This window comes from Cinclus cinclus, chromosome 1 (genome assembly GCF_963662255.1).
Source record: "Cinclus cinclus chromosome 1, bCinCin1.1, whole genome shotgun sequence".
Classification (NCBI taxonomy): Eukaryota; Metazoa; Chordata; class Aves; order Passeriformes; family Cinclidae; genus Cinclus; species Cinclus cinclus.
In genome coordinates, this window is record NC_085046.1 from 63834580 (window position 1) to 63857535 (window position 22956).

A 22956-nucleotide genomic window follows, 5' to 3' on the forward strand; every position below is an offset into this window, starting at 1 on the left:
TTCTGCAGGCTGACAGGCATCTGACTGATGGATACTCTCTAATCGCTATTCTCTCCCCAGATTTTCTTCCTAATTAGTGTCCTCTAGAACCTTGTAATCACATGCCACGCAAATGAACTGCATGTTATTCAGCCAAACAGATGACAGTGGATTGCGTGACTTCCTCTGTCGCCAGCAGGCTGGAAGAAAAGAAGCAGGCAGACGCTACACGGTGTAAATGTTTATTTTCCCTGTCGGGAAAAGGGAATGGCAGCGGCGGGCACAGGGCGGGGGTGCAGCGCTCTCTGCAGGCTGCACCGGCACCGCCACCGAGCCGGGCACCGCGGCTCAGGGATTCCGGGAATACATCGCTTCCCTCGGTGCTGCTAACATTCTGTATCAGTCGGGGGAAAAAAACCCAGAAAACCAACAAACACCTAAAAAAACCCAAACCGCACCACAACAAAATATAGAAGATGCGGCATCACCATTGTCCAGCGGGAATCTCTCGGAAATGGCCTTGAGTTGCGCCAGGGGAAGTTTAGGTAGGATATTACCAAAAATAAAATCTTCTTCACAGAAATGGTTGTCAAGGTACAGGCTGCCAAGGCAAATGGCTGAGTCACCATCCCTGGAAATATTTAAACGTGTAGATGTGGCACGTGGGACACGGATTAGTGCCAGGCTTAATGGTTGGTCTGAATGATCTTAAAGGTCTTTTCCAACCAAAATGCTTCTATGATTCTATGAAATACATTCCAGCACTGGCCACAAGGCAAGGCCAAACACAGGGGTGAGGTCTCAGCTTGCCCAGCCTGTGGTACAAAGATGGCTGTCTGCTTTGGTGCTCCCTGAGCCACGTGAGTCCTCTGCCCATGAGTCAGGGTCTGTGGGCTGGTGCATCCCTACCTCCCAAGCCCTCCCAGTCCACGCTAAAAAAAGTTCCAGACCTACATCCAGCCAGGCTGGAGGGCTCACAGAGATTATCAGCATGGCCAGCATGGTGCACAGAGAGCAGATACTGTGCCTGCCAGACAGGTTCGGTTTAATCACTTGGTCTAGCTGCAGAAATTAACAGGAATTGAAGAGATGTTTGCAAGTAAAATGAGACAAAATTCTAGACAAGCTGTAATTGGCAAAACGGAATGAGAACAAGGAGTGAGCTAAGATCTCCTTCACCTTTTTAAATGATGCCTGGAAGTGTTTCAATGACACTGTAGGAATTTTTAAGTACTAGCCATATATACTTGTCAAGACTGCTTCATGACAAAAAACAATGCCAAGATTTCTGATCTGCCTGCCACTGAAACAAAATTTGACTCATTCAAAGGCACTCAATAAATTATAAATATAAGGTCTATATCCTTCAGAAGAGCTACATAGACCAGCTGAGATTTAGCCTGTATTTCCCAGGAGTCCCATTCTATCCTTTGATTAGCTATCAGTTCCTAAAAACTTCCTCAGCCTGTAGGCTTGGTGTTTGTGATGTAGAGCCTTTTTATACATGTACTCTATATATGTGTATGTCCCTATCTTTCTCTAAATTTAAACCCACATTACACTCCAGCACCAGAGGTATAGATGGAAAGCTCCACCAGGAGAAAAGGCAAACTAGATAAAGCTTTAAATGTATTTTCCCTCCAGACAAGGCCACCACTACACATCCCATTACATGCCACTTCTGGGCAGAGAAGACAGTGGCAAACCCCCTCCTGGAAGGGGCTGTTCCATGGGATGGCTCATTGGAAGCCAGGGGCAGCTGAGCATGTCCTGGCATTTTTCCTGCTCTCCAGTGTGTACTCCTCATGGCGGCAAGGGCAGAGCAGGGTAAACATGGTAAGGTCACCCCTTAAAAAAATGGGTACAAACTCCACCATCCCTCCACTACTCTTGTCTTCTGCTACCCAATTTGACTCCCACATTTATCTGATCAATTAGTTTGATTTATTTATTTTATTTAAACCACACATAAGCCACCAAATTTAAACCTAGGGATTACTATTTTTCGTAGTCTAGAATGGCAAGGGAGACAAATATGCTGTGGCCTCCATAATGCTGTCTTTCAAGAGGAATTAGCATTGTATCCTGCTTCCCTCTTCTACCTCACAGCTGTGTGCAGCTCCACTGAGCCAAGATTCAGAAACAGACTTATTAAATAAGAAAGTGATCATCAACACTTTATCACCTTCTTTTCACCAGACTTCCTGCTAGTAGGCAATGAAAAAGAATCAGAGTGGGTGAAGGTGATTGGGGATCTTAACATTGAATGAGCAGAAACTGGTTTTCATAGAGACACTTGATGGCCTGATAATTGATAGAGTCTCTTAGTACATAGGCTCACTTGATGGCAATTAGATCTGTAGTCTAAGCATTTCTGTACTTTTTGCCAGGAAACAATTGGGAAATTAATGAAGGCAAATTAATTATTTGTCCCCATGGTTTCTGATGTAAGAATACAGCTGTTCTTTATCAGCATAATTCATTTTTAATGTCTCCCAAAGCTCAACTCAGCTATATGCCTATGTTCTTCATATGCCAAGCTTCTCTTCTGATTAAATATCAAAATGTTTTTAAATATCAAAATGGTTCAGTATTTCTGAGCTCTGTTATGAGCTGTAGGGAATGAAAAACAAGGACACCTTTGATCATACATACACGAGTTTTATATGATGACACCGCCACTGGCTCCTGTGGATGTAGTCCCAATTTACACTTAGATAAGTGAGGGAAGCTAAATTGTATGCCATGATATATACCAGTCTGCTACACTGCAGCCCAAATGGTGGCTTGGGAAAGTAGTAAGAAGTAAAAAAAAAAAAAGCCTTTTTACTAAATTGGGCACCAGACACAGTGATTCAAGTGGATCATTTTCAAAGATCAGAAATCTGGACATTTACAGATGTTTATTTATTCCTGTATTTTCCCTTGCATGACAGCATAGCCTCTCATAGCCTAACAAACTCCACAAGACTTGTTTGCCTGACCTGAAGGGGACACTGTAGGTCATTGATTTCCTTGACAAGTTCTTGCTCTGGTAAATAATACATTACCTACCACCCAACAGCAGGGTGTCAGCAGGAAAAGTAGCCTGCAGTAGCCTGCAGTTGAATGCAAGAGATTCAGGACATGAGAGCAAATTAATTGAGCTAAAATAATGAGCAATGGAAAAGAGGGAGTGTGAGGAAGTGCCCCTCCGTGTTCTGCTTTCACCATCAGAGCTCTCAAGGGCCAACTATGCAGCCTTGGGTGGGTGTCAGGGCAGCACCAGAAAAGGAGCAGGGAGCAGCTGCCTGCTCAGCTGTATTTATCCAGGGACCGCTGCAGCCCTAAAACACTGAGGTCAAGTGAGGGGAGGCCAGGGAAGGCAAGGGGCTGCTGGCCCTGTAGCTTAACAAGGCTAATTATTCCCTTTCCCACAGAGCTGGGAAAAAGGGCTCAGAAAAGCAATTGTGTTCTGCTTCTCTCTGAGAAGAGAATGAGGTGCTGCTCAGGTAGCTTTGAGAGGCTGATTATTGCTTTCCTCACAGTGATCTGCCTGAAGAGGATAGAGCCTTTGCCATCTAAATACAGTAGACGGAAGGAAGAAAGAAAAAGACACGATTCAGAAGTCCAAGGAACTATCCCTGTGCTGATCCTGCTTGCTCATGATCAGCACAGACTTAACAATGTACTGCAGGTGAATCGATGTGGCAAATGGGAAATGGGACCTGAATGAGATCTGGAGGATTAGACTGAAGCAAGGAAACTTGAGAGGAATTGTAAGAGAAGCTACTGAGGATGATAAGAAGAGGAATTTGGTAGCAGCAGAGTCAATTGTGTGCCTGGAGAATAGCCATCCTTTTGTAAGGATGGAGCTAACAGAACAGTGATTATTACTGTGCCTGAAGCAAACGTTCATGGTATTACTGAGATGTTTGACAATTTAGTCAGGGGAGCTCAAGATGAAAGGAAAACTTATTAGTACTGTGTGTGCTGCAGAAAAAAAAAATGGGAATGAACAGTATCTAATATTTGTATCACACCTTCATCCTGAAGGATTCGCAAAGCACTCCACAAACTACATATGGAAGTGACTTCTGCCTCTGCTGAACATGGACAATGGGGTGAAACATGCCAACTCTTTTAACATCAGAAACCAGCACTGCTACACAGCAACTTAGAGAAAAAGAGAGAGGAAGGCACAAATCAAAATGCAAAATAATCCTTTTCCAGGCAAAGATGTGGAAGAACTGATCAAAAACATGCAGTATTTTCAAAAGTCTTCATTATATAAATGAAAAGCAACTGTAGTCAGAATCTGTGCCTTACTGCCTCTGGGTGCTGCATATCTAGCACCAAATAATGTTCTTGCTCCACAGATTTCCCAGAGGAGGCACTACATATGAGATTAAAATCCAAGTAGATAAGTGATCTTGAGTTTAGCCCCTTGTTCCCCTACCACAACAAAATCACTTAAATTCCTTAAAATTTTATTGACAGAATGCATACATCTATTTACCACTACTACAGATGTTATTTCATTTGGATATAATATTTTAAACACACATTTTCAGGAATATGAAAACAACTAAAAAAGGTCTGCTTTCTTCCTAAAAAGGAGGAGAACAGTTCATGAGATTTGATCCACCAGTTTCACATTGTATTTTTCCTATTTGATTACTTAAAGAACATGGGCACCCAAAACACATGTTAGATTTAAGCTAACAGCAGCTACAGATGTGCAGCTACTGTGGCTTCACATGCTAATAATGCTCACTTTTTAAACAGCCTTGCAAAACTAGAGCATATTTTACAAGCGCAGGCATTAAATTTTCCCTTCTCGTTTTATCATAATGATATACGAGAATATTTAGCAGGGTTTTATTTGCTGTGGGAAAGTGAAGCAGCATTTTCTAGGTCATTTTAAGAATATCTTTAACTCTAGCTAGTGAGGAATCATGGGTAAAAAAGGCATAGTGGTGACAACCGAGTTGATGTTAATCATAATCCAAATGTAGCTATCTTTATGAAAAAAGTGTGTGACAGCTGATAAATGCAACAGCTTTTATCTACATCCCATTAAATGCCTAAACTGCAATGAAAGACCAAGCCAATCTTGTTTTCTACATCCCCATGATGAGATCCAAATTAACACAAGGTTTGCAGAGGCAAAGCTCCCTAGCCCAAGTCAAGGTATTTAGAGTTGTGTGAAATGTTGTTTTACACGCAAAAGGCATAAAAACCCAATTCACACTAATTAGGATGAAAAAAAATCCAGTTTAATATATTAACTGCAATGATTAAAGAAAGTTCTTGACACAGTTAAAACATTTTGTAAGATGAGCATGGTTTTTTACTGCCAGTAGATGGTGCAGTAGGGCAGCGAAGTTGTTTAGTTTTTCCAAAGATTAAATTGGATTTGAAAACTATTCATTACCAGATGTTCACAGTTCAGAAGCATTTCACCAGTTTAAAATTTGTAGCAACATTTCCACCCAACATAAAAATGTCAAGGAAAGCCCCCAAAAATGAAGAAAATCACATTTGGTTTATAATGGGTAGGGGTTTTTTAAATTAATGTTGTGCTTTTAATTTATTTCAGCAATGGCAGTGTACTTATTCAAACTGACTTTAGGCACCAAGCCAAAAACCCCACAGCTGCCAGGATTAGAATAGGTGATGTCCTGACCCCTCCCCATAAGCAGGAAATGGACTTTCAGGACCTTAGTCTGACATGATCAAGAGACTGAGCAAATCAATAGTGTTAAGTGCAAGAGAAGTAGATACTATTTTATTTTCTGTGTTAAGCACCTTGGTCCTGAGTAACACAAACTCAGGGATAAGCCTACAACAGCAATAATTCCACATGAAACAGACTTATATGAAGAAAGCAGCACATTGATCTAGGTACTACATTAAAAGTAAAGAGGCAAACAGCAATATTAGTATTTGCACTGCCTTGGCAGTGCTGTGACTGCTCTGTTGCATACTGTAAAATCAGCTGCTGGTGAGGGAGACATTTATGCAAAATTTCTTCTTGAATTTGGTATTTTCGTCTATTTGCATGAGCAGGTTAAATTGACAATTGATTCTTTGGAGTTTCTGGGCTAGAACTAATGGATGAAGTTCAGGTCCAAGCTTATTTCCAAGCTGGAGTGCAAACACTGACAGAAGGAGAGGGTATGGCCAGCCCCATACCCTGAGTCTGGCTTGTAACATGGTGAAATTCTTATGTGCAGTATGACAGTAGGTGATTTACTAGCAAAAAAATCATCAGTTGGTATACAGGCAACACCAGAAGTTTATTTTTGCTGAGCTCTTTTCTGCCCAAATCCTTCTGCAATTGTGCATTCTTGCTTTTGTTTACTTATTAGCAAATATAACTATTTACTGAGGCAGTTTTGCTACCTCACTGGGGTTGCTATTTGGTCTAGTATATTTTGGAAAAGCTTGGTAAATCAGCCTATGTCCAGCCAAGACAAATGACCTTCACCCCTTCAAGGTGGTGAAGCCAAGTAGCCAGGCTGTCTGACAACTTTAAAAGGAAAATAGATGCAAAAACATGGGCTCACCCTATTTCTCACAGCAGTGGTATTAACACAAAATCAACATTTGTCTCTGATGAATTTACTCTCCAGCCTATTTCTCCCAGCAGGGCTGTTAAGTAGGGATAAACCCACTGAAGTCAGTGGCTTTAACTGCTGTAAAGCCAGTATGAAATCACAATCAGAGTTATTGATGTGTAACTTGAATAGGACTTTGCTTCATCCTTAAATTTTTCTCACCATGCCTTTCTTTTATATAAATGAGATTTACTAATTTGACTATCAAATGGCCACCAAATAAACTATGTAATTAGCAGATTTTTTAAAGATCCTTAAGATTTGCAGAGGAAGGTACTCTGCAATTACGAAGTAATGTATGGAACCACTGAATCACAGAGTGGCTGAGGTTGGTAGGGACTTTTCAAGATCATGTAGTCCACCCTCACTGGAAAAAAAAAAAGTGGTTTCTAATATTCAGATAGAATTCCCTGTGTTTCAGCTAGTGTCCGTTTCTCTTGTTCTATGAGTGGGCACTGCTAAGGAGTAATGCTTCTTATGTAAAGCTATGTAGCAGCAACAGAATACCTGTTACATCCTGTAAGATGACTTAATATTTCCATAGAGAGAATCTCACTGGCCTTTAGAGTATTTAGAACTGTAATTCTGTAATGAACAGCAGTATCAGTTCACAATGGAGAGTATACAACAGGATTTGCCCATTAGAAAAAAAATCTACAAAGCACTTGCTAAGTAAAGTCCAATAGTAAAATCAAACTGGACCTGAGCATGGACCCAGCTACAAGCTCTACAATGCAATAGTCCACGCTCTTTAATTAGACTCACACTCCCTTGAACAACCTGGACAGCTACCACTTCTCCAGGTAGTCTGAGGACAGTTCAGGGAACAGCATCAAGCAGTTTCCAATATGCAGTTAAGTGAGACACCTTGAAGCTCACATATGGCATCTAAATGGCTACATGTGAGTCACACTCTGTCTCTTGCCTTGCAGGGAGAGATTGGTGTGGTCCACTTATCAGCACAGACTCTAAGCATATTTCATAAGCCAAGGAAGGTCAGAGTTGCATTAATTATAGATTGCTGTGATTACTTACAATTACATTTGAAACCTGCTGAAATCAAATGGGAATGGATACTGTCACTTACTTCTAAGTAAACTATACCTTGAATGAGTAGTTGTCCTACTGACTTCAGTGTGGGCCTGGGATTTAGCTAATGATTAGTGACTAAGATTATTTTTCCTCTAAGACCTTTGAATTTAAATGAAAATAGTTATGGCATAGAAGTTTCTTCACAACAAGTGATCTACATGCATGTAGTTGAAGTCTGCTTGGCACACTTACGAAAGGCAGGAGTGTGAGCCCCACTCCTCCCATTTCTGGTGGCTATCAAGGCCAGCAAAAGCCTTAATATAGACACTGTAATAATACTGATAGTTCAGAGAAACACCCTCATCTCCACTAGGAAAGGAAATCTGCTTGCATCTGCAGGGTTTGCTGAGTTGTTTCTTGATCCATCCACTGGGAAATGCTATTCAGCATACACGAGGCCTGAACTCAAACAGAGTAATAAAAGCGATTTACATTTCTCATAATAAAAACAAGGCTCTTTCCCCAAATGTACTGCTTCTCCTTAAGAGCAAAAGATCTTCACCACGCATGTCCTGCAGCATGTTGTTCTTTCCAGATATGGGATTGTGCTGGGAAGTTGTGACACACAGCTTGTGGGAGCACTTGCCAGCTGAGCAATGCTTTCACTAGTGTTCACCACACTCCTCAAACAGGCACACTAATTATGTTACAGGCTGTCTGTATGGAGTTATATGAGGCTAGAGTATTTTCCTAGGAACCACAGCAAGGAAGTCAGCATGTACCTTCAGTTGTGCTAGCTGTGTGTATCTGCTGTGACCACAATTTCTCCTGACAAATAATGACAACATCATTAAGCATTCACCCTAGAGGTGTTTTAGGTGCTCATAAGTGCTCATACTTTCAGGTTGTCACTGAATGCATCTCTCAGTACCAAGGAGTTACTGAGGAAGTTCATATTTAAATTAGAAAAATACTAGGCATTGATAAAAAGAAGTGTTTTTAATGCCATATACCATTAACCTGGTGTACCACAAATAGCTGGCCTCCAGCTGTACTTAATGCCACTAATCACAAGCCTTTGAGTTCAAATTTCAGTCAGCTTTCAATCCATCTCAGTATCCTTTTAGCTAGTCCACACCTCACTGGTTTGCCTACAAAAATGTTACTTGGAATCTGTCAAAAGCCGAAGTCAAAATAAACAAGATCCATTGCTTTTTCCTCATCCACTGAACAAGTAATTTCATCTTAGGAAGTGAGCTGAGCACGATTGTATTATGATAAATTCATGCCAACTACCTTCAGTCTTTCTTGTCCTTCATTCATTTGAAAATTATTTCCAGGATTATTTGCTCCACCAGCTTCTCAGGCATTGAAGTGAAACCGACTAGCCCAGATCCTCCTTCCTTCTTGCTCTTCTCAAAGACAAGACTGATATTTGCTTTTTCTAGTCACCAGGACTTCCCCCTCCCAGTCTGATCCTGTCCTTACGGAAGTGTCTTCACTACTCCTGATTTTCTGATGCGTCTCAGGGGCCTGGGAATCCTGAGAAAAATCTTAACAGGGAAGACCAAGGTGAAGATGCCAGTGAGTACTTCAGACTCTTCCATGTCCCTTGTTACCAAGTCAGATTTGTGAACTAATTTATGCTATTGTATACAACAGTATTTACAATTACAATAGCAGGATGAAAACCACAAGGTCAACAATCTTAGCTAATAATAGGCTTTAGTCGCAGTAGTAACTATTTGCATTATAACGATCACTTTTTCCTCTTCTCAAAAAATACCAAGTTTAGAAAACTTTCAGAAGACCTACAAATCTACATTGGCATTGGTCTTTTCAGCTACAGTGGATAAGCAGTTCTCTTCTGAGTGCATTGTTCCATCTGCTTTTAAGTGTAAATATAAAACAATGAAGTAGAGAAAAAAAGAACTCTGAAGGAAAGCAACAAATCACTTGCATATGCTAAATTTGAAATCAGTGATGACTCATTCGCACTTTAAACTGCATACAGCCTGGACGAACAGTTCTTTTTTTCCATAGCAAAGGGATGAGTTACTATGGCAGGTATATAAAGAGGAGTAACAAAGATATGTAAGAGGTGATCTTCACTTATGGCTATGATATTAATGTGATTATTGATCATGTCCCCTCTGGTATCCATACTTCAGAAAGGCCAATGAAATAAACAGAGCTGGTTCAGTAAGAAAACATAATTTTGATTACAGAAAACATATCTTGGAGTAAGAAACTGGAGAATTTCAAATTTTGTAGACTCTAAAGAACACACAAGCTGATATGAGACACCCGACTGTCTGTTGGTATGTGTACATGGGAAATTAATGAATATTAGCAGATACTGTGATCTGCAGGAAAATAGCACTGTGAGTTCTGTGAGTGGAGACTGAAATAATGGAAATCGTAAAGAGCATCAGGCATGCATTTTCTGTGGCTTACACATATCATTGCTAGCCCAAATCACCTACTCTTCAAAACAGTGCTGACCTTCTCAATTCACAGCGCAGTGGCTTCTTTCTTTCTTTCTTTCTTTCTTTCTTTCTTTCTTTCTTTCTTTCCTTCTTTCTTTCCTTCTTTCTTGTCAGCATTACATGCCTGCCATGAGAACAAATGGAAGACATGGTGCCAGGCACAGACAGGATGCATTTGTTTTTTCCCATTCCCAGTCCTCTGCTACAGACATGCCACTTCCACTGGACCCCTTTTCATCAGTACTCTTATTACTTAACAGCAAATAGTAGCACATATATCTATCTGAAAAAAAAAATATGTTTTAGTAGTTCCTTTATATTGTGGAGAAAACACCAAATGAACGGCCTCTGTTATGCATATCAAATGAATTATAAAGAGTCCTTTTTCCTGAATATCTCCATGGGAAACATCCACAATGACAAGGTTCTCCTCGAACATCATTTCCAAGCACTCTGATGCTCTGCCTTCTGTGTAAAGTCCTGGGCTCATGCTTGGTCATACTGGATCATCTGGGACACTCAAGCAAAGAGGTGTAAAAGAGCTCTGTGGGAAGGCAGGGTGTTGACCAGACATGTGCAACTTTCAGATAAAGGAGAGAGCGCTACCTTCTCCTGCAATGTGCCTGAGGAAGCATCCCAGGCTTCAATTTCCAGTCACTAACAAGGCTTAGCTCGTGTGTCTTCCAAAGAAGTCCAAATCTTGCAACCCACTGACTCGATAATTAAATAGACTTTAAGGCTCAAAGCTCCTGTGGAAGCCATCTCATGTGGTATCTGGTAACCCTGTATTGATCCCTCTGACAGCAGGTGTAGATGGACTCAGCTTGTGCAATCCTGGTGCTCTGAGTGTTTTGTGACTTGTGTGTTGAACCGTGGCTAGCACCATTGAAATAGTCACAGATCAGGCTCCTTTATGCTAAGGGGGGCAGGGGGGGACCGAACAGAAACAACCAACCAACTAAAAAAACAACCAAACAAAAACAAACAAAAAACAACAAGAACAAGAACAACAACAAAAATCAAAAACAAAACCCCTGTTGCTTCTCTAAGTGCAGTGAAGTAGGAAATTGCTGAGGCAGCGGCAGGTGGCTGTGCTCCGACCGCTCTCCTGTGACCAACCAGCTGCACATCTCCCAGCGTCACCAACGCCACAGCCAGGTGCGGGGAGCGCAGCTCTGCCTCAGTATTACCGGGGGCCGGGCAGGGAGGGGACCGCGTTTGGGCTCAGAGCACAGCACCCCGGCAAGTGGGATTCCCACGGCAGCCCAGCTAGACCAAGCGGTATCTTTATTATATGGCCGGAGGGACAGCGTTTTGGGCCGTGCTGCGACAGCCCGAACAGAGTTGGGGAACGCCGCAACCCCCCCACTCCGGGCGGTGGGAAGTGGAGGGAGGGAGGCAGGCCAAGATGTCCGTTCAGCCCCGCAGCGCCCGCCCGGCACAGCCAGGCTCCCGCACCCGGTACCAGCAACAGCGGGCCCCTCTCGGTCACATGGAGGCGCCATTTCCTCTGCCCTTGCTTTGCCCTTAAGGCCGCCGCCGGCGCCTCGCTCCGCTCGGGGCGGTTGCGGACGGGCGAGGCGTCCCCGTCTGTCCCCCACCGCACGCTGCCCGGCGGAGAGGCGGGGGGTGACTGCGGCGGGGGACGGGGCAGAGGCCGGCCGGCTAAAAACAGCCCTCGCCTAATAAAGCGATGGGGCCCGGTGCCCGCGCCCTATAAATACGCTCGGTGCGCAGCCGGCGGGCTTCGGCCGGCGCGGCTCGGCTCGGCTCTGCAGGCGGGGCGGTGCAGCCAGCATAGCAGGGCCGCCACTGCCTCCGCCGCCAGGACAGCCCCGGCCCCCGCACCCCGACACCCCAGCGAGATGCCCCGCGTAGACGCAGACCTCAAACTGGACTTTAAAGATGTCCTGGTCAGACCTAAAAGGAGCAGCCTTAAAAGCAGAGCAGAGGTGGGGGCATCCAAACTCAGCATGCTTTTCCCCCTTTTCTCAACGCTTAACTTCCTTAACCCGCCTTTCTCCCTGCTTTATTTTTATTCCGCGATCTAGCGAAGCAATGCTCTCCCAGGTCTGCCTTTTGCGTGGCGGGGGGGTGCCGCCGCTCCCGGGAAGGGAGGAAAGGGACCGGAGTTGCGATGTCCGCGGCGTGTCCCCCCCCCACGGCCCCTGCGGAGCCGGGGGCTGCCGGTGCCGTGTTGGCCTCCCTCGCTCCTCAAGCTGAAATATAAGGGGGGCAGTGGGGGATTGCTGGCTCCTAACAGGTGCCTCTGCGGCGCCGAGCGGGGCCTGACCTCCGGTTTCGGAGGGGGCGGCGGCGAACCAGCAGCGCTGCAGGACAGGGGTGTCCGGTTACCCGGCCGGCTGAAGCCGGTGATGCCGCCTGACGGGTTGCAGTGCCCTCACCCTCGGGAGTGTGGGCGGTGCTGCTGCCTACCACCGAGGAACTGGTGTGCTCTTTAAAAAAAAAAAAAAAAAAAAGTGAAATATTGTAATAAAAACCCGCGAGGATGTTGGGAAGCACTTCTCAGAGTGCAGCCCATCATGGGGGGGGGGGGGGGTACTAAGGGAGGTCACATCAAACCGGGGTGCGTTTCACCCTCTCTTGGTTTTAACCCTCGTGTGACCTGCGTGTGCGGAGCCCTGGAGTCCCCCTGGGGCTGTGTCCTTGCTGGCCACCGTCAGACGGAACAGTTCTGTGGTTCTCTCTCATCAGGGTTCGGGAAAGACCCCGAGAAATCAATCCCGTAAGGATCGATTGCATCCACAAAAAAAGATGGCTGCCTCAGGATCGAAGGTGCCTTCTCGTTTACCCCACGTAACCCCAAGGTTAACAAAGGATTTAGTTTGACTGAAGAAGGAATTACGTTGTGTTGGGGGATGAAAAGAGGATTAAGGTTTTCTCCAGGGGACATGGAGTCTTGTAAGAGAGACTGAGGTAGGAAGGGAAAGTGAAACAGGGAGGCTGTGTTTACTATGGCCAGGGATTTTGAGGGCAACAACTAAGTAAAATTTATTTGCCATCAAGAAGGTGTGAGAGGCCCTCTCAGTAGAAAGTTGATCTCTGGCAAGTAATTTTTAATGTATGATATACAGTGTCTCGGCCGAGTAACTCTCATCGTGTGCAGTTACTGCATGTAAAGCCTGTGGGCACTTTCAAACCATTTGCTTGGGCACCTATGGATCCCTCCTTAAAATTCACTGTGCCGGCCTGGCAAACAGGTGGAGCTGTGCTCCACCGAGTGAGTGGCAGGCACATGGCTCCTTCAAGTGCAGTGTTTTGTATATTTAGCAGGGTGCAGGCTGTGGAGAGAAGGGCTGCTGGGAAGGGAAAACGATAGGAGGAACATGAGCTGATATGGCAGGGTTGTAACGGGTTTCTGTGATGAACTGCTAAAACATTGCAGATGAGAAAAAGTGCGTGTCATGAGGGGGTCAGTGAAAACCGATGAAGGTTAAGAAATTGGACACCATCACTGAGGCTGTAGCAACAGGGATAAACAGTCTGTGAGAGCCAGATCTGAAATGGACAGCCCCAGTCTGCTTCAAAACAAGAATATAAATAAATAGTTCTGGCAGAGAAACAGAGGCAGCATACTACAGTGCCTGTTACCCAGCAAGCTGCTGCTTTGAAGCTTGTATCAGGAAGCGTCTGCTTCTCTGGTGTAAATGCCTCGTTTTGTGCAAGGATAGCTTTTTATGCAGTGGCTAGAGTTAAGTCAGCTTCCTAGAGAGGCAGTTTGGGATATTTGCAGATCTTGTAGGTTTGCTGTGTTGGTACTTGTTTCTGATTCCTTGCACTGTCTTCGTTTTCCACGGTTGCTTTCTCCTTTTGAAAAGATCACAGAAAATGTGATGCTTGAATTCAAGCATAGAAATTGGTTAGAGCAAAGATGTGAATGGGAGCAGCATTATCTGTCTATGGGGTCTTGGTACTCACATAACCTGTTCTTGCGTTGGCTGGACTTACTCATGCACTCTGTCCATAACAAGTTCACCAGACAAGTGTCCTGTAGGAAGAAGTTAGTCTAAATTTCTTTAAAATTTAAGTAAGTCCACAAGAACAGCACAGTTTGCTAAAATAGGTAGAGAGAATGGCAGCCAGCATGATCATCAGTGTTGACTGATTTCCCCATGAGAAAAAAACCTAAACATACCGGGATAATTCAGTATGGAGAAGATGCAGCGGTGGAAGATATACTGAAAGTCCAAAAAGTGAGGAGTGCAATGGAAAAGGTGAAACAGGGTAGTGGCTGTTGATTGTCTCTCATAAAACAAGGAAAAGCCCTGAATGTATTTACCAGGCAAAGGTCGAAGTTTTTATGCAACATATTTGTCTTATTGCTATGGGATATTGGAGATACTAAAGGTGTGAAGGACTAAAACTTACAAGGCAAGTTCTTGCCTTGTGTCTGTTTTGCAGTATTCTGATGTCTTTTCTGAAATGTAACTATTTTCCTTTCTGAAGTTCCTTTGAAAGAGATGTTTTTCCTTTGTAAAACTGTAGGGCAGTGGTTCTGGTGCTGGCATCTGTGTGAAATTGGTGGTGGGCTACTATTGTTTCCCCCCTCCCCCCTCCCTCTGGATTCTAGTTAATACATTGTATTAAGAGGGAGTAAAGTAAATTAAATTTTTCATACTTGTTTCATACCTATATTCTTTTTCTAATGTTAGCTGCAGCTAAAATTCCTGTGAGAATGGTTTGTCATCCATGATGGCTGGAGAATTGGACCTCTGATAGTAAATGGGAGAAGAGGGAGTCTCCATTAAGATATATTTTAGCTTGTTCACTGAAGTGACCCTTCACTTACAAGCTTATGTGAGAACCTGATTCACAGTTTATCACTAAGGCTCCAAGTTCTTTCTCTTACACAAATCAGTAATAAATTCCTCACAGTATTAATCAGAATCTAGCCTGCAATTTGGAATTGCTCAAAATGTGTTTTAATTGAATAGTAAAAAATCCTATATTTTTTCTGTTGCTTTCTTTCTCATGACAGACTTCAGTTTATTTCAGGTCTCCAAATGTTACTGGGATAACGTTGCAGTGAAGATTAGTGAAAACTGAATGAGCTTTCATTATTGCTAGAGACTAAACTAATATCTTAGAGTTGTGGATTTTTTTTCCTTTTGAGAGTTTTTTGCCTAGGTAGGAGGATCCTATGTAGGCCAGTGGGAACTGATATAATTTGATAATACCTCTTGCGGATGTAAGGAAAAAAAGCCTGATGTTACTGTGATCGTTTGAAGGTGCTGAAGAAGAAATAACTTTGAAGGTGAAGGCAGACACAGTTTCAAGACATTAACTTAGAAACTAGCAGCTTCTTGGTTTAGCAAGCCAAGGTATGATTGCTCATACTGTATGGCAAGAATTCGGGTAACCATGACCAAAAGAGCATGCTTTGTCCCAGTCTTTAAGGTAATGGACAATATAATAAAGTCCTCTATGCCTTGGAGACAGAGAGAGTTGAAATTCTGACTTCTGTGGAGTTAGGACTTCAGTTTGAGATTCTTCAGGCAGCCATACAAACAGCTGAGGTTACTTCTGTGTACAATAACCCAGAGCCCTCATTGTCCTTTCTTTCCAAGCCCTTCTGCCTTGTTCCTTTTCTTCATAAAATTTTATTTTGATTCTTCTTTCTTAAGTAAGGGCTCTGTTTAATGCAGAAAACATTATTTTTATTTTTTTTTCTTATTTGGAAGGCAGAAATTGTTAAAAAAAACCTGTAATAGTGGAACAAAAGGAACAGGAAATGTGAGAAAAATCAAGAAGCTGTTTCTAATTGTGCTGTATCTGAAATCTGTGGCAAAACTGGTGTAAGATTACAATCAGTTACTTAAAGGAATGCATGTCTGCTCACTGCAGGTTGACCTCACGCGCACCTTCACCTTCCGTAACTCCAAGCAGACATACACAGGAATTCCCATTATAGTGGCAAACATGGACACTGTGGGGACATTTGAAATGGCTGTGGTTATGGCAAAAGTAAGTCTTAACTCTCATTTCTGCAACAGTTGGGAAGCTGCTGGTTGACAATGAGCAGCCTTTGTTGATTTTTAGCTAAGTTTGTTGGCGAACAGGGGAATATGAGTTTAAAACTCCAGAATAAGAAAAAGCGGGTGTGCTTTTACAACAACACAGTTACTACAAACAGGGCTCCTGATAGAAGAAAGTTTCAGTGGAGATGCTTCCATCTTGGGTGTAGCTCAGCTTCTGGTAGAGCTTCTAGAGCTTAGTTTTTGAGATCCCTTTGTGCTCCCTGCCAGAAGAAAAAATATTAGCTGACAAGTTTTGAAATACAGGTTATGGGATAGAGCTGCAGCACTTTCTAAGTTAATGAGCCTCTGTCACATTCAAAATACTGACAGTAGCTTAATGAAACATATCATAAACCTGGTGTCCTGAAAGGTTGGCTAAGCATGCCAAGTTGCTTTTGAAGAGCTGTTTATAGTTGCCTGGTCTGTTATTCATTGTTACTCTTTTTTCCAAGCAGGATGAGCCTATACTTAAAAGGGAGTTTTGTAATAGCTTATTTTGCAGCTGAAGGAAAAATTACTAACTCGGACATTAATATCAGTTCTCTTGGTTTTTTGCTAGCATGCAATGTTCACTGCAATTCACAAGCATTATTCTCTGGAAGAATGGAAACTGTTTGCTGCCAATCACCCAGAATGCCTTGAGGTACATTTTTCTACTGTAAATTACTGTGGTTTATTGCTTTGTTCTGAACTCACATACACTGGAGTCTCTTGGGAATACTGTTGTCAAGTGAGGTTTTGGGGAATGAAGATATTTGCTGTTCTTAAATTCATCAAGGGAAGTGGCTTGTCCTGATTTAAAAGAACTATGTGAGTCAGTTATGAAAGTGCCTATATTAAGATGCAAAAAAGTGAAGTGTACGTATGCCTGGAATGGAAACGGAGAAGTGTCCTGAAATAAGAAGGAGGAAATACTTGGGAGTACGTATGAGTGCTGTGCTTCTGTTGCCGTTGGGAGTAGTATGGTAGTGCACCAATATGAATAAATTCAAGTAACCCAGCCACAGGCTGGCCTGCACACCCTTGTGCCAGGCGAAGTCTTTGCCATCAGGTGTGCAAGTGGATCTGGAGTCTGCAGGCTGGAGGGACCCAGGTGCTGGGCCCAGGCAGGGGTGAGCACTGAAAGTTGTCAGAGCTTGTGTGCCTTCCACTTACCTTCTTGCACCAGAGGTCACTTTGTTCTATTCCTGGCTGTGCTATCCCACTTGTTCACAGGGTCCTAGCCTGAGTCATATTTAGTAAATTTAAACATTGACTTAAGTTGTGACTCTCTCGCATTCAGACTTCTTTTCTTCTGGCAGGCCCCTGTACCAGGAGAGGTGCTGTAAGTGTGCATGGCCATCTCCCCTTCCTGCTCAAAGTTCAGTGCACTTTTTGATCTTTCTCAGTATAGAATAGAATACCGCACAGCTGTGTTGTATCTTTACCTGTGGCACATTCTAGAATTATATTATAAAGGCTGTTGGTTACAGAGTTGTCTGAAAGTGAGCGTAGCACTTCGGCCAATGAGGATTATTTATATGCAGGCATAGGGTAGAAAGTGGTCCCAGGAATGTCCTGTGTCTCTGAACACTTCCAAACTTACTTGTGGTACATAATGACTGGAATAGGATCTCCTGTTCCTATGGTGATTAAATACTGACTTGCCCTGTGACCTTGGATTTCTGCAGAGGTTATGTAGGCCAACAGTTGTGGAAACTGTTTTTCTTTTGGAAAGAAGACATTGGAAGACAGAGGAAGAAATCTGCTTCTTTTCAATAGTAGCTGACCCTGCTTGAGAAATGGGATTGGACTAAAAATCTCCAGAGGACCCTTCCAAACAGAATTACTCTGTGATTCTTTAGATAACAGGAATGCTTTGTGAACTTTAAAGACCCAGATTTTACACTCTGACAGTGCCCCAAATTTTGCCTCTCTTAACTTCCTGGGAATATACCAAGATAGGGCTTTATCTGTGTTCGTGTTAATATGAGTATGGCTGAACCTTGATTAATCTCAGATAATTATACATGCCCGTGACAATCCACTTGTGAATGAATGCTGGAATGCTAATTTCCCTCTCTTTTATATCATTTAAACAAGACAGAAATAACGCACTGATTTTCCCAGGAAGGTATTTATTTCATATTACATAGTGCGATTTTTCACTAGTTACCAGTACAACTCCTGCCAAGACTATGAAGGAAAAAAGGCATACAAATTGTGTGTGTTTATTTCAGTTTTTGCAACCTACTACTCTGTTTTGTTCTCTCTGGTTTTTTAGCATGTAGCAGCAAGCTCAGGTAGTGGACAAGATGATTTGAAAAAGTTAACCAGTATTATAGAGGCCATTCCAGCTATCAAGTACATCTGTCTGGATGTGGCAAACGGCTACTCAGAGTATTTTGTGGAGTTTGTGAAGTCCGTCCGTGCCCTGTTCCCACATCACACCATTATGGTAAGTGTGTAGAAAGGGTGGAGGATGTGTGTGTGTGAATTCTGTCCAGGAACAGGACCCAGAGTTTGACTGGTAGGCATCAGAAGCTAGAGAAGGAAGGGAGGTAAGGAAGGATATTTAACAATAATTTGCCATTGTCCATCTTCCACTGCTGATGATTTCTGTGGGAATGTTTAGCATGTGCTCTGATACAGCTGTCTGATTAAGTTGGCATGGAAGACTGGGTGGATCCCATTCTTTCCTACTCATGTCCTCCTTCCCACACTAGGTGAGACCTCTAATCATTAAATATATATGTTTATTTTGGTGATTCCAAGCAGAGGTTTGCTGTGGGAAAGTGCCAACATTTCTGGCAGTTGGGGCCAATGACTGTTAGATCACTCTGAAGACAGCTCAATGCAGACTGATCCTTGCCCGCGAGAAGAATGAGAGGGATATTGGGCAGTTGTGACCAGCATTATCAGGGAATAAAACGGTCAGTGCTGGGACTTTTCATGGTGCTTTCTGTGATGTTACTATCCTGTTTCAGTACGAATTCCATGCTTCCTTGAGCCCTTTTGCACTAAGAATAGGGTGTTTGCATGGGCATGGAACTCCTTGCAGCAGAGTGCTACTGCTGCTTTGCCAGGGCTCTTGAAGAAATGCGTCTGAATTGTTTCCATGAGAATAGCAGAAATCCTCAAACAAGAAGCAGATGTAATGAGGCTACCAGCCTTTCTTCAAGTCAGTGCAGCAAAAAATCATGTGTTCAGGCAATACTTGCCTACTTTCCCATGCCAGAGATAAAACTTCATGCATGTAAAGTAAATGTGAAGTAAGAATGTTCCTAAATGTGCATTCTCCCTTGGTTCAAATAAAATAACATGTTCAAGCAGCTCGGAGGAGGATGCATTCCTTTCTCTCATGTTGGGGGAAGGCAGTGTTCTTGCTTCTGAATGATGGAAAACTGAAGTAAGCTGGAATGCTTCTTGGATTCTGGGTTATCATAGGCTGATGAATAGGCATTCTTCAACAGCTTCCAGGAGAGGTGGGAACCATTTTGGTATGTCCATATTTCTCATGTCTTTGGAGAGAGATTTTGGAACTATGAAATGATAAATGTGGGCCTTCTGAGTTTTCTGCTTCATATTCACTGCAGTGGTGGAAGAAGCTGTTTCCTTGCTTTGGATTTGAAGTCTTGTCCCTAGTGACATGATTACTCTGGTGTCTTTGTCTTTGAAGGGTTGTGGGAGGGAGCTTAAATCACACAGTTAAACCCAAAGATCATCTCTGTCAGAAGTGGAAAGAAAATTGTGTGTCATGCCCTCCTCCACCTCCCCACAGATTGCTGACTGAGAAGGGAACTCAACCAAGATGAATTTCCCAGAAGGCAGAGAAGGTCAATGTCAAAGTCGGGTATCAGCCCCAGATTTTAGTCCAGGGTTCTTAGGCCAGCCTCATACACCTTCCATGTCTGTTCAGCTCCCTTTCTAGAGTCTCTGCTTTTATGGCTAAGGTTATTCTTACTTCAGGTCTCATTGTCCTGACAGCATCACCTGCTTGAGCACATTTACAGCCCTGACCTGTTCTGTTGCCTTCTCTGATTGTAGTTCCTTTCTCTGAATGTGGCTTAATATGGCTTATGTTTGTCACATCTGCTCAGCAATGATCTCCACTCCTGAAAGCACACTAACAAACTTGGGGTGTTCAAAAACCTTCAGTTTTCCAAATCCTCCACAGTCTGTTCAGTCCCTGAAGGTCTCTGATTCAACCAGAGACACCCACCTCTGCCCTGCTTCCAAGTGAATTCACGTTCTGTGCCAAAATGGCCTTTTGAAGCTGTTCCTGGCTGAAATGCAGGAGCTGGTCTAGGCTCCTTTTAATGGTAATCGGGAAGACATGTCCTGCTGCTACCTGTTCTGACTGCTTTGATGTATCTGCTCTGCCTGCAATATGTTCTCTGCTGTTGGGGCTTTCAAACAAAACAGTTAGCAGTTAAATAGGAGATATAAAAAAAAGTAACTCTCATAGCTGAAAGTGATCTCCAGGACCTTGCAGGCTGTCTTGTTTGCTTTCCTCAGCATGACTATTCATTCCACAGTCAGCTGCAGTGCAATACATAACAGTAACCCAACCCTGGATCTCAGAGAAATGTGTGTTCCCAGGGGCCACATAATGGGTTCAGCTGTGAGATTGAAAGGGGATGTGCAAAGCAACTGTGGTTAATGTAGTACTCTCTGTGGCCAATACTCCCCTGCAGATGGAGAATGTCTCTTGTGTAACAACCTTTCAAATGCATGTTTCTGTCTTTTTAAGTACTTACTTTTATAATTGTGTTACCTTATTTTCTTCTGCCTGGTTCTGACACAAGGTTTTTTCACTACTGCATTTTGTATTCATTTACAAAGATCAGTTTCTCCATAGAACACAAAGGGTAGGAGAAGACAAACAGGCACAGAAGTACAATGTGACTTGTCTTAAATCACTCATCAGGTTGGGAATGGGGGAAGAAGGAGTATTTAAGTCTTCTGAGTGTCTCACAAATGCCTCCCAGAACCAGGAAGACCCTGAGGAGTATCATCCACTGGGGTGTTTTGCTGTTGCACAGCGTTATGTGCATCAGTTGTGCTTGCTTGCTCAAGTCTAAAGGAAACCTTTAGTCAACATTCATGATGGGGGATCAGAGCCTTTATATTAGACATTGCATAGTCCTTAAGTATTAGTTTAACTGTAGACTTCTGGATTATTCCATCACTCTGGAAATCTGTTTACAAGCTAAGTTACCTTTGCCAAGTGTTTATCCTGAATTTTTTTTTTCATTATATTCCTCTGTTTATTATAGAAGAGCAATCCTGTGGGGAGCAGGAAATGTGGCAGGAGAAAAACTGAGGCAGGGCACACTTGGAGGTACTGTAGCGCCCATAAGATGTGGGCCAGAGGAGGAGACAAGCAGAATTGCAAAGCATAAGCAGAGGAAAACCACAGGAGCCAGAAACTGTTGTTCCTCCTTGGAGTCAGTGACAGAACTTTTCTGGGCCTCAGTTAGAGGCAGGATTCAGTCAGAGAAAGCCATCTAGACTACTCCCAGTTCATCCCTGGAGTACACGCCAGAGTAAATTCAGTCATGGCATGTCCATCAGGCCTAACGTCTCAGAACAGGGGCCAGGCAGGATTCCAGGACAGGAGAGAGTGACTCTGTTCAGCCTGTCTCAGGTCAGGTGTAGTACTTGAGTGCAAGCACTCACTGAGTATGGCTCAGCCTTGTAAAGGGCATCTCCCTCCATCTCATGGTTAAGCACCCCCTGCTTTTGTGGGTGGGAAGTGTCCTTTGGCCGTCTTCCTGATAATGTGGAGGCACAGACTGTGCTTTCCTACAGGATACCAGAAGAAAGTTTGAGAACTGTTGTCATAGACACTTCTCCCCAGCTCCATCCATTGCCATTTGCCAGCAGCTTTCAATCAGTGCAGCAGTGTTCCTGTCTCAGGCAGTATGAGTTGATATTTATAGCAGGCTTTCATGAGGCACAGTATCAAATGCCTGACTGAAATTCAGAGCCACTGCCCTACTGTGTTCACTAATTTTGTATCTCTCTCAGAGAAGCCATAGTCTTTATAATCCTATTAGGTAAAATCTTGATCTCATTAAAGTCAGTAGGGAAACTCCCTTTGACTTTCTGAAGCCAGGATTTTCCTCAGGATTGATCCACAGTTCAGTCATTGTGGACAGTGCTGGAATGACCCAGGGTGTTGTTCACTTGAAACCTCATACTGAGTGATGGTGCAGCACTATACTTGCACCAATTGCTATGTTCTCTGACTACTTGTGTAAACACACTACAAAGCGTTGTGTCTGTAGTGATTTCACTGTGCACATTCCAACTGTGTTCTTTTAAGTTAATTCTAAGAGGGTTTAATTTCTGTGGTCTCAGTCTTTCTATATTGACCTTTTCAGATTTTTTTTTTTAAGTTGAAGTATTCTGGCTTTACCATACCAGTGGGGACTTCAAAAGCCGTTTTGCCTCAATTCAGCTGAAATATTGGTATCAGTTGTAAGGCAAGCATTGGTTTCAGTAAAGCACAGTTCAGCGGGATGTGAGTAAACTGATTTCCCTTCAGCTGTCATACTGGGATCTCTTCACATACTGATAGCTGTGCCTCTCTTGTGGTGGTTTTTTGTGCTCTCTGAGGTCTGCAAAAGGTACCTAAAAGAAGCAAGCCTCTCATTGGCAGGTTGAAGTCTGCTATGTAGAGCTCCACGTCTTCCTTGAAAATTTTTTAAGGATCTGCAGATTCAGAAAGACAGAAATCAGTGATATGTGTACATGCATTCCAGGAAAAAATGTATGCTGGGGACATAAGCGCTTTTCCCTGCTAGGATGAGCATTTTGAACCAACATATG

General features: G+C 43.2%; 1 protein-coding gene across 4 annotated transcripts in view; it reads left to right on the forward strand.

Moving 5' to 3' along the window:
• The first annotated feature begins 11661 nt into the window (after positions 1–11661).
• GMPR (guanosine monophosphate reductase) overlaps positions 11662–22956 on the forward strand; it is a 47970-nt gene continuing 36675 nt past the window's right edge. For 2 of the 4 annotated variants that reach the window (XM_062488058.1, XM_062488151.1), the window contains exons 1-4: positions 11662–12054; positions 15968–16087; positions 16700–16783; positions 18404–18577. In XM_062488058.1, coding sequence (XP_062344042.1) covers positions 11968–12054; positions 15968–16087; positions 16700–16783; positions 18404–18577 — 465 coding nt within the window. In that variant the 5' untranslated portion in view covers positions 11662–11967. Of the gene's footprint in view, positions 12055–12877; positions 12899–15967; positions 16088–16699; positions 16784–18403; positions 18578–22956 lie in introns of those variants that run through there. The other 2 variants (XM_062488243.1, XM_062488303.1) reach the window with 2 other exon arrangements.